Below are 12,221 nucleotides of genomic sequence, written 5' to 3'. Positions count from 1 at the left end.
CTGAAAGCAGTCTGAGTCATTTCAGATTAAATCTTAATGTGTGTACTGTAGGAAACTGTGGCATTCAAATGAAGATGAAAAAAAGAAAAAAAAATTAGTAATAACCACTGCCAGCTAAAATGGCCAGGGAATTTAAATACTCCCACATCCTCTAGGATTTGGTGCCAAATTGTACAAAGCAAACATTTTTAAAAGACATAAAAGTTGATGCACTGCCAGGCAACTATTGTGGTTTCAATGGAGATATTAGTTTATCAATTAATCATTAGGTTATTTGAGTTGAGTTGAAGTGAAACACAATAAAAGCAGCTTCTAACCGGGCGTATGAATCATTATTCACTTGAACACAATGAATGGTTTGAAATCCGTTAGTTCCCAAAACAAATAATAGACTGAAAAGTTTAATATGTCTTTATTTTTTCCTCGATATGGGCAAATAAACTGCCATGAAAGATGATGTTCATAAAAACAGGATTGCACAGCTCTAGGTTTCCCTGGTATTTGTGTTAACCTGTTTCTTAAACAACACAGTGTGGGTTTTATAGCATTAAAAGAAAAAGAAAAACACACAATAGACTATACTACTGAAATGCTGCCATAAAGATTGTCAAGCTACGACAACCACCAATGCTAAATCTGTATAAAAAAAAGCTAATCAAAAAATAATCACACCTAGGAGTTGTGTCTTGCTCTGTGTGTGTGTGTGTGTGTGTGTGTGAGAGAGCTCCCTGAACACTGTGTGGTCGAGCATTGATGGGTAAATCAGGTGACAGTCTGGCGGCTGAACAGCTCGATGGTGACCGCGCTGAGGAACACTGGGATGCTCTTCTGATGGAAGAGATGCAGATCTACCAGTCCAGTTAGAGTGCGGGAAAAATCTGTCTCCAACAGCTGCATGCTGCCGCTGCCCATTGGACCAGCAGACTGGAGAGAGAGAGAGAGAGAGAGAGAGAGAGAGAGAGAGAGACAGGGGAGAGAGGTGTCCGTTTAAACATTTGTAACAAACTACAAAGGTAAAGTAACAAATAAAGTTAAACTTACAAATGTTAACAAGTGTTTTAATTCACAAACAAACAAAAATAGTCAAACAATCCACTACCAGTCACTCCCTAACAGCCACTAACTAGCTAACTGAGTCAGTTTAAACAAAAAGTCAAAGCCACATTGGGTTTACTTCTGTCAATCAGACTGAGTAACTGACTGATATTAACCAAGTCATATATTGTTTGGTTTATGACAAGCTGTGAGTAATAAGCTCTAAGTGATAAGACACAATACACCAATTAACTAACCATTACTGCATAACTAGATGAAAACTATTCGTCACTAACTACTAACAGGAACCAAGTAACGAAAACTCACTAAAACAAACTTACTAAACATCGAACTAACTAACATTCACCAAGTCAAACACTGTTCTGGTTTATATCAAACCGTGAGTAACGATAAGCTCTGAGTAAACCCAAAAACTGCTACTCCAAAACTAATAAAAAAAACTAATAGCCACTAACTAAAAACTAACAGGAGTAACAAAAGTCTAACTACCTAACAAAATGACGAGACATGTGCCAGTATAATACGATATATCAAGATAATGAACATGCACGATATTGTTATCGTGAATAATTATATTGGTATAGATATTGATATTATCCTAGATACTGTTTGAAAATGTTTTGATTCTTTATAGCTCGGTCATAAATTAATTAGCATAAACTGACAATGAAAAATACTTCTAAAGAAAGTTAATTTCAAACATTTAATAACACATTATTGAAATAAAAGGTTTTAACTATTATTTAATGGATCTAAACATGAACTAACAGTGGTATTTTTTTTTTAACTAACGTTAACTAAGAATAATAACTTATGTAACTTAAGTGTAGCTATTGCTTATTGTTAATGTTAGGTAACGCAGTAACGTAAACACTATTATTCACTAACTAACATTCCCTAAACCAAACACAGTTTGAGTTTACTTATGTCAGGCAGTGAGTAATGTTAGCCTCCTTTACATAAACAATAAAATGTTCAGATGTACAAACACCCCTTAAAACCTTCAGATGCATATCAAAGAAAAAGAAAAGGCAGTGTGTCTGTGATTAATTGCTTGCCCAGAGTAGAACTAAGAGGAAGCAAACACAAAATGAGGGCATCAATGCACAACGGTGCTTTTCCATGTCGAATCTATTTAAACCTGACCTCCACAAGAAGTTGTTAGCATCAAATATATTTTACATTTAGAGGACCTGAGAAAAGAGGGCTATCATGAAGAGTTTTTGCCGTTTTCTGTGATTTATGAAGCATCATAATGCTGTCTCATAACACAGAAAGGCCCCCCTCGACACCAGACCTTCTAATACCTGTCCCGGCAAACAGGGCACATGTGGAAATGCCTCTCCTTTGTCTCCAACTTGGTTTTGTTTTCTATTTTCCCAGATCACATTTTAATAAAAGGTCATCCAGTATTTTTTCTCTTTGTTTTTGAGAGAGAGTTATTCAGATTGTGACCTTATCAATGTGTTTTTGTATTGCCACCGCCACAAAAGGTTGTTATGAACAATATGTGACCTTTCGGCTAACAACAAGTTTTTGTTGATGTTAAAACCTTCCTCAAGTCCACATAAGAGGTGAGAGAGGACAGAAAGATAGAAACGCTATTATGAAATGAGAAGAAAAACGATTGACTCAGGGTGTAGTGGGGCCAACGGACAATGGTAGAAGTTTCCAAATTAGCATCGTTTCTTTTATCTTTTTTATCTTTCATCTCTCCATTCTCCATGGACAGCCAGTTACTTTGCCTAAAACAGTCAAGCCTGGAGCCTGCAAACTCCACACGTAGCTTCATGTAATGACATCTCTCGCTGAGCTTCCTTTCCAGTTTCCTCTCTTCAACGAGTTTGCTTAAATGCAGCTTTCAGATTGAAGGGGTGTGAAGAGAATAATTACAACACTTTGCATTTGACCCAAACAGCTGTTTTCTCTCTGAGGATGTAAAAAGCCATTCATAATGACAGTTTATGCAGTATTGTAGAGAGAAATGGGGAGAGAAAGACAGACAGTAAGGGAAAAATGAAAAATATGCTTGCCTAGAGTTTGCTCAAGATGCATTTCAGTACATGGAGTGACACCTGTTACGACTCAGCCTTCAAGATCTTCCAGGGACTTTCAGTGTAACAGCCTATATATCTCCTAACAAATCCAGAGAGAGTCATGCACGCCACAAACCACCTCCAGCACAAATACCAAATAAATACACAGAAGAAAGTAAAAACGGCATGGTCTCAAGAGATTTTACAATATATCTGAAGCCATCAATCCACACACACACTGAAGCCTTTCCCTTCAACGCTTTTACTACAGCAGCACGACACACACACACACACACACACACACACTCACACTCACACTCACACTCACACTCACACTCACACTCACACTCACACTCACACTCACACTCACTCAAAATGTTGGGGTCAGTAAGACTTTTTTTTTATTAATCATTTTGTTCAGCAAGGATGCATTAAATTGATAGTAAAGGTTTGTAATGTTACGATTTCAAATAAATGTTTTATTTTAGGCATGTTACCATGTAAAAGATCGTTGTGGTAACTGCAAAAAAAAAAAAAAGTTATGTAGAAAACCCAGCACTGAAGTAATTTAAAGTTTGCAGTGAGCCAGGAAAGCATGTACACACAAACAAATTTATGATCCAGTACATCTGAGTCGTCTGTTGGTGCGAGCGCACCCTGCCGAGCTTAAAGAGAGGAAACGAGAAGCTGTCATTGCTTCCAGTGTGAGGCGGAGGTGTGTGAAGAGCAGTAATTGGCTGTTAAATTAGCTTTATCTACTGATTAGGCAGATGTATAATTAACCAACTGCTCCTTGCTAACGGCTCATCGTGCTTTACCACATCCATGACATGAGATACAACACGTATTTGCAGATAAAAAGTTACATTAGCTAATAAATAGCACATTAAATTGTACATTACACTAGAAAACAAACATTTTAAGTATAAAGTGGGCTAGAAAAAAAAAAGTATGACATTTAAAGCTAGGGTAGGCAATGTTTTTCATAAACACTTTACGTTATACATGTTGAAACTCTCTTCACATCCTGATAGCAAATCATTATTAGAAGTGGTCTAAATATTTAAAAAAAAATTACATATATCTTGTGTGGAAGTCTCATGACCAAAAAATGTTTGTCCAATCATTGCATTTGGTTTTTCTCGGAGCGGTTCACATCCTCAGAGTTGTTTAAGGCAGAGCTCTGTAAGTTGTTTACGTTCATTACTTTTGTAATGTTATGTGCTTTGAGACATGGGGTAATTTAACGCCGTCTCTCGTGACGCTTTGCGAGTTCATGTGTTTTAGAGGAGGCATGGCTTTGGAGACGCTCTGAAGGAAGGATGGGATCTTATGCTTTCAAAGCTAGCTCGCTATTGTTAGCCTCTCCAAAATCACCTACCCTGACACAAAGTATGAATGTCAGTGCATTAAAATATCAAACCAAGTGGCATTCAATTTATTTAAATTTTTTTGGGGAACTTTAGTTGTTATATTTTCAAGTTGGTCAAAAATAACTAATATCAGGAGGACTTAATGACTAGCGTTTTGATATAGGCTAACTGATAGTACTTGTATATGATAAATAAATATAATACTTGTATAACGATTTGAATATTTTCATAAGAACTTACAAACATGACTTTTTGCTAGAAAAAGATTCAGCCTAGCTGCTGTTGTGAGTAGAGTGAACACTTGTAGAAAAACAACAGATGTGTTTAGAGGGGACAAGCTCCATCTATGATGTCACTGACAACAGATGCAATAGATCTACTGACTTGCTTAAAAAATTCTGAAAATGCAACTAGCAAATGCAACTCCATTTCTCAGATACATAGTGAAGTTCTCAGTGTTCATGAAGACATGCAGACGTTTGATCTGGAACTAACGAAGGTTACAAAAATGTTATTTATTTATAAGTACGTAATTTATTACTTGCAACTAAAACTAAACTAAACTAAACATGACTGAAATAAATATATCTCTTTAAATGTGGGTTTAATAACTACAAACACACGGCCTAGTTATTTAATGCATTTTGTATATATATTATTTGATGGTTTATATACACTCTAAAAAATGCTGGGTTGTGTTAACCCAATGTTGGGTCAAATATGGACTAACCCAACGTTGGGTTAAAAATTCAATTAAAAAATGGACAAACCCAGCCGTTGGTTTACATTTTTAATGTAACCAATGCAATTTGTCCATTTTTAAATTGCATTTTTGTCCATTTTTGATTTTGTCCAAAATGCAATTTGTCCATTTTTAAATTGCATTTTTTAACCCAACGTTGGGTTAGTCCATATTTGACCCAAAATTGGGTTAACACAACCCAGCAGTTTTTAGAGTGTAGTACAAATATATACACACACACAAATAAATATGTATATAAAAAACATACATGCATATATAAAATGTGAATACAACTATTTTTCCTTGCACTGATGCCATGATTTTGAAATTCGTGAAGAAAAAAAAATAAATTACTGGGAGGACCACCTCTCCAACTGGAGAGGAGATGTAATTGAATAATCAGAAATATGCAAATGAAAAACAAAAAGACTTCAATCTAAATGCAGATTTTGACATTTTGCCTAGGATGGAAAAAAAACAACAACGGGATGAGTGGCAGAGTAAATATCAAAACCATTATCAAGGGTTTACTTTGACTATCAAGAATGCAGGACATTAGCGTACTGTAAGCATTAAGGTGCATATGAGAAATGTCTGCAAATGTCTATTTAGTATTTATTCACGTCATCTGCTGCCTGTCTGTCCATATACAATAAATGTTTTAGCAAGGATAATTATCAGTTCCTGTACCAAAGTAAAAAAAAACAACTCACTCTGTGAATCTCCTTTGACGTTCAACGGAAACGTAGAGTACATTTTTGTCTGTTTATGTTCTTGCTATATGCTTAATAGAGCATACAGAATTGAGTTACAGTACAGTAAATGCCACACTTCAACCCACCATCTGTGAGAAGCAACACAAGAACAACTTCATAACATGGAAAATAACATCTGTAGATTAGACTGCAAGACAGAGTGAGAAAAACAGATCAGTTCATCTAAACTTCCTTAAAGTGAATTTAAACTTTCTAATGTAACACACACACACACACACACACACACACACACAAAATAGCCAGCTGAAATGTTTAAACGTTTAGTGGTGTTTGATAAAATTGGACATGCATCTCATCCAGCACTTTTTTGGCTTGGCCCAATGAGAAACCGCCAAGCAAAATGCTAAAAAAAACAAAAAAACACCCAGAACAACTTAGCAACTGCATAGCAACACCCTGGAAACCATCAACACCCTCCTCCACTACTAATTTTCTTGATTTTTCTCATCTTCTATGAAACTGGCAAACTTTCTCTTGGGTGTTTGAAAAGACTTTGATTTAGATCTTTCAATCATCGAAGTTGTGAAACATTCTCTTGCCTAAGTGTTTCTGTATCCTCAGTCTAAACAAATTAAAATGTATCAGTACAAAAAGCTTGCTGTCCTTACAAAACCTCTTTCCCCATGAGACTCCACCACACACAAACAACTTCTGCTGTCATGACAGGCTAACACGATGGCTGACACATGCTTTATGAACGGAGAGAGAATGAAAGCACGAGCCGGTCTGGAAAAGAATGTCACACGGAATAGCACTCAAACTCTGTCGGGAAACTTTCGCCACTCGACAGCTTTGATGGATAGAGATGATGTCTGCTAGTTTAGGCATTCGATCTTCAATAGACACAGCAGTCTCTAGGGATCAAATCAAATGTCTAACCACTCATTGCATTTCATGTTCTCTCTAGACCAGAAGAGAGAGCCCACGCATGAAGACACATGAACATGCTGTATGTTGGGCTGGAACCTATAAACCTGTTCTGCATGGATTACTCTTGACCAGATGTTCCGAGATACAGACAGTCTATAGAGAATCGGTATATTAAGCATATTATAATCGGTATATTAATATATATTATGGTCTGAAATTGCACTTGTACAGAATTCTTTGGCATCCAAAAAGAAGAATATATGAACATAAGCAGGTTATGTGAAATTAAATCAAACAAATCCAAACACTGAATATAAAATGTGCGGTTTCATATCCTGTGTTCCCACACCCTTTAACCAATTCATTTCCATGATAAGGACTTTTGTACATTGTACAGAGATTCATGAAGAGCAACTGGATGAAAGATTTTACAGCAGAACTAAAACAAAATGAGATAGATAAATATTACGTAACTTTACTATAGACATATATACCATAAATAAAAATATACACAATAGAAATGTCTGTAAATATTCACCATAGAAATCCCCATACATAAATACATGATTCACTATAGAAAATTCAATAAAATAAAAAAATATTTACTATAGAAATTTCCATAAACAAAATATACCATACTTCACAAAACTAAAAAAAAAAGTCTTCATATTTCAAATGTATATCAAGAGCTGAGGGGTGGAATAAATATAATAACCACTGCTGTGTTAGAAGTAGTTCAAGACACCATAGTGGATCCATAAAAAAATAATCTAAGAGTTCAAGCTGTGAATGCAAATTTTATTGGTCAAGATAGGATAGGAAAGAGTTCAGTCCACGACAGTGTATTGACTGAGGCTGGAGGAGACTGAGATTCACTCTCTCAAATCAACTGCACAGACAGGGTCCAAAATTAACTTTGCCATGCCTGCTAATGGTACGTGATATGAGAAAATTTTACCAGCAGTTATTATTTCCTACCTTGCATGAAAATGTATTGTGCATTTTTTTTTTATTAAATAATAAAAAAACATGTCTATGCACTTTTTTAGTTGGTGGCTTAAAACAAAGAATATTCCACATTTGTGTCACTGTATGGAGAGGCAGAGGCAGTTGAGCAAGAAAAGACTGTTACTGGGTTGCAAATTTGATTGCCAGGAACATGTCAACAAAGGTGAAAATCAACAAAGAGACGAACAAAGATACAGAACATTAGCAATAAAAGTCGCATGAACAGATTTTTTTCACTTGCAAGTTCATCAACAGCTATCAAAGCTCTTTTTGGATCTTCTCTGAAATCTAATACATGATTTAAACCCCTCAAAAATAGACTTCAAACTCAAAAGTGCAGCCTCTCAGTAGCAAACAGCCAAGAGAATGACTTGAATGAGAATGCATCGACCGTGCAAGTGAATTTTAGACCTTTGATATGATTTTTTTTATATTGTCATAAATTACAGCATGTACTGTTATCAGTTCTCTGACGTTCCCTCACTACATGCACTCACTTGCAAACATATTCTTGATTTCACTCATTAATAGCTCATCAGTGAGTTTAATCAGCGAGTCCATCAAAAGGTGTAATCATCCCCTGATTGGACGATAGGAAATGCCAGAACGCTGATCAAAACACGCATAGAGACACCTGCCGTTCCAATGTCGACAATCAAAGCAGCGCTACTGTTACTATGGAGATTATCAAAGCCAGAAACTTTGTCATCCTAACCTTTGAGGTTAAAGCAAGACATGGCACCGGCAAAGGTCAGCACAAGGACACATTAAACTGTCAGTGCGTGTACGCTCAGAGGATGACATTTGTGAAGTCATTATAAAGGCTACGTGGATACTTAACATACTGAATACAGGTCAATGCTTGAGACACAGTGATTTGCTGTGAACTTTAATCAGACTCTACTCTTATTTAAATAGAACACTGTTGATAATTAAAAATAAAATTCCAGCCTTTGCAAATACATGCAAATGGCTACTTACAGTTTGAACAAATCCCTATCTGTAAGTATTACATTTCAGCATGCAACTCATTGTGCACTGTTTGTGATATGGACATGAAGGATACCTCAACCATTTTGTTTGTTGAGGAGCGATGTGCTATTATTTTTTAAAGAACTCTACTATTAGAGTTACTACTAATAGAACTATTAGAGATTAGTGGTGACCAATATGGACTTTGGGATTTCTGATATATACAGTACAGCGCTGAAAAAAATTAAGAGACCACTGCAAAGTTGCTGTTGGGCAAATTTATGATGAAAAAATTGGCTGAAATTTTTTAATGGCTGGTGACCATACATCTTACTCTTGATAACATTACAGAGGTTTTCAGTGGGGTCCAGGTCTGGAGATTGTGATGGCCATGACAGGTTCTTGATCTGGTGGTCCTCCATCCATACTGTGATTGACCACTGAGTTAGGGAACCTTGTCAGAGCAGAAGGAAGCTATTTTTCTTTCAGGATAATCTTGTACGTGACTTGAGTTATGCATCCTTTGCAAAGACGTATCTGCCAGATTCTAGCCTTACTAAAACACCACCAGATCATCACCAATCCTCCACCAAATTACACTGTGGATGCTGTGGCACGAGTGGCTTTAGAGGACCAGGTGTTGGGCAAAGATGAAAAATGGACTCAGAGAAGATCAGAATCAGGCAAGTCTGTTTTCCCTCTTTTGAAAAATCATGGAAACACTATCATAGATTTTTTCGTTTGATATTGAAGCATGTATAGGGATTATGGTTGATCTGTACGAACCAGGCAGGTTAGAAACGCACGTGATTCACAGATTAATTGCAAAGTTTAACCATCATTGAGCTCAAGTTTTTAGGTCATGTCAGTTTAAAAATTCAAGTGATTTTAAACCATTCAAGTGCAAGAAAATCGCAAAAAGAGAATCACCCACAGAGTCGCACAGCATGCGAACAACAAAATTGAATTCTCTTCAGCATCTATTTGAGCTTGAATGGACAAACACGTAAAATTATGGGATTAAAATTAATCAGGAGTAAGAGGCAGAGAAGTTGTGTGCACAGATGTGTAAACATGATGGTTAAAGACCTTCTACAAAGCAGTGCCATATTTGATTTTGAAACGGGAATGAAAGTGAGGCTGTGAGGGACAGACATCTGTTTTGGGATTTTTTTTTATTTATAACAAAACACTGCAAAAATATATTTCCATGACATTTCTGGAGAAACAAAATCTCCAGACAACATGAGATGTGGAAAATCATAAGTGATCTAGGAGCTTTCTACAGCGGATGGCATTGAAAACACAGTAAGTCTATCCCTCACACCCTCACTTTCATACCTGTCAAGGTGCTGCTCTGAATAAGGTCTATTGTAGATCTAGGCTAAATGTGAACATGCATTTACTCATCTCACTTGCACAAAAACAGATTCAATATTCCTCTAAATGAATGAAAAAAGTGACATGGAAACTCAGAATATTACACAAACCTGCAATAATTTTATATGTACAGGTGTGAATTTGCATATCCTTCAGCCTAAGGCTTATTGATTTCACAGTTGGGTGAAACATCTTAGTAACATCACAGAAAGGCCTTGGGAATCACAGCTTAGAATCGAGGCTGAATTTAATTTTATAAATGTACATGTTTTTTGACCCCTAAGTACATTTCATTCTCTGATGTGAATTAAATAGGCAGACAAGGAGTTTTGCAGCTTTGAGGAGTTTAAAAAGTGGACTTGATACCCTGTTTCAATAACACCCACACAAAAGCATGAACAGAGTGAGAGCTCTCACGACCAATGTGCTCTTATGCTAAAACCTGCGATGAACAAAGAACGTTTTGTCAAAGCTGCACAATGACTATGGTGCTCACCGTGTGCCGGGAATAGACTGTCGATTAAAATTATAAGCACGCTACACAAAATTGAGCCTTTTCAGCTGCATTCAGTTTGTTTTTATCTCATTGAATAGAGACAGCAGCATGGCTTATATATCGCAGATAAAAGGAATTTAAGATTTTTTTCCTATCTGTACTTTGAAGGTACATTTTCTATTGGGGACAAACCGTTAGAGGGTGAAATTAATCTAATATTATGTGAAAATGGATGCTATGTACGTTACTAAGCAAATGTACCCACCATCAAAGCACAGAGACACTAATTACAGCAAAGATGAGAGGACACAGAGTTTACAGTCTTCTTTTGATGGAACGGTCCATGTTATTGCTACACTCATGAAAAATGCAAAAGTAGTATAGAACTAGATTTTTACATTTTCTGAGAAATGCTTGCTGCAATGATAAGGTGTTCTAGGTGGTTGCTGGGGTGCTGCAATGCGGTTTACAAGGTTTTCCAAATGGTTACTTGCCTAATGCTATGATGCTGCTACGGTGTTGCCTGAAGTCGCAAGAATGCTGTTATTGTATTAGGGGTATGCACGGATAGTCAAATATTCAATCTGTAATTATTATCCGACAAATTAAAAATACTACACAGATAAATTATCTGATAGCAAAATTATCTCGAAGCATATGCTTCCTTAATTTTTGACGAGGGAGACTATTTTAAGAACTTTAAGAAACTTCGCTTTAGCACACTGTTATCTGTGTCCCTGTGCATTTTCTCTGTACCCAGCCTTATTGTTATCAGACTGAGAATGTCATTTTTATTTATATATATTTATGAGCCCAAATATTCAAATACAATATAATTGAAAAATGCCCATCCCTATATTGTTTATTAAAGCTGATATTAAAAAAATATTGAAACAGATACAACAGCAACAACAAAAAAATGAAAAAACATGTAAGAAAAAAAAGTGTCTGAAAAAAAAAAAAAACACTAATGAAACCAATAATAAATTGACTGACAAATTTTTGTTTTTTTGTTTTTTGATCATGGTTGTCTTACGGAGCTATGGAGAGAGTGTCTGACATGTATGAACCTGTTTAGGAGAAGATATGCCATCTTCAGAGAGTAATATGTCACATTGTAAGATTGACAATATGTGTTATATATGCAATATATGCTCTGTCAAGATGTAGACTGCCTCAACTGTTGTTGATTACATAACTTTAAAAAAAAAAGAAAACTTTAATATATTTATCAAAATAGAAATGCATCTATGAAAAAAACCAAAAACTAAAATGCCAAATAATATAACTAAACAAACAAACTATTGTAAAAAGAAATTGAAATCAATATTACATTTTAAGATATTAAAAACCAAACTGAAAACTACAAAACTATAAACAGGGAATTTACAGTTTAATTCAAAATAACAGTGATACTACATTACATTAGTGAGAGTTCAAGATTTCAAGACCATTAGAAAAATAGGCAAAGCACAGTAACTACACACTGTCAAAACTGAGACAAATCAAGTG

The 12,221-nt window shown here is 35.7% G+C and overlaps 1 protein-coding gene across 2 annotated transcripts in view; it reads right to left on the bottom strand.

Annotated features, from left to right (window-relative positions):
• Positions 1-237: 237 nt before the first annotated feature.
• mad1l1 (mitotic arrest deficient 1 like 1) overlaps positions 238-12,221 on the bottom strand; it is a 66,448-nt gene continuing 54,464 nt past the window's right edge. Inside the window, exon 18 of one of the 2 annotated variants that reach the window (XM_079853658.1) lies at positions 238-924. In XM_079853658.1, coding sequence (XP_079709784.1) covers positions 763-924 — 162 coding nt within the window. In that variant the 3' untranslated portion in view covers positions 238-762. The remainder of the gene's footprint in view (positions 925-12,221) is intronic. The other variant, XM_079853657.1, reaches the window with a different exon arrangement.

This window comes from Squalius cephalus (genome assembly GCF_949319135.1).
Source record: "Squalius cephalus genome assembly, chromosome: 2".
In the NCBI taxonomy this organism is placed as follows: domain Eukaryota; kingdom Metazoa; phylum Chordata; class Actinopteri; order Cypriniformes; family Leuciscidae; genus Squalius; species Squalius cephalus.
This window is presented reverse-complemented; position numbering and strand designations above follow the sequence as displayed.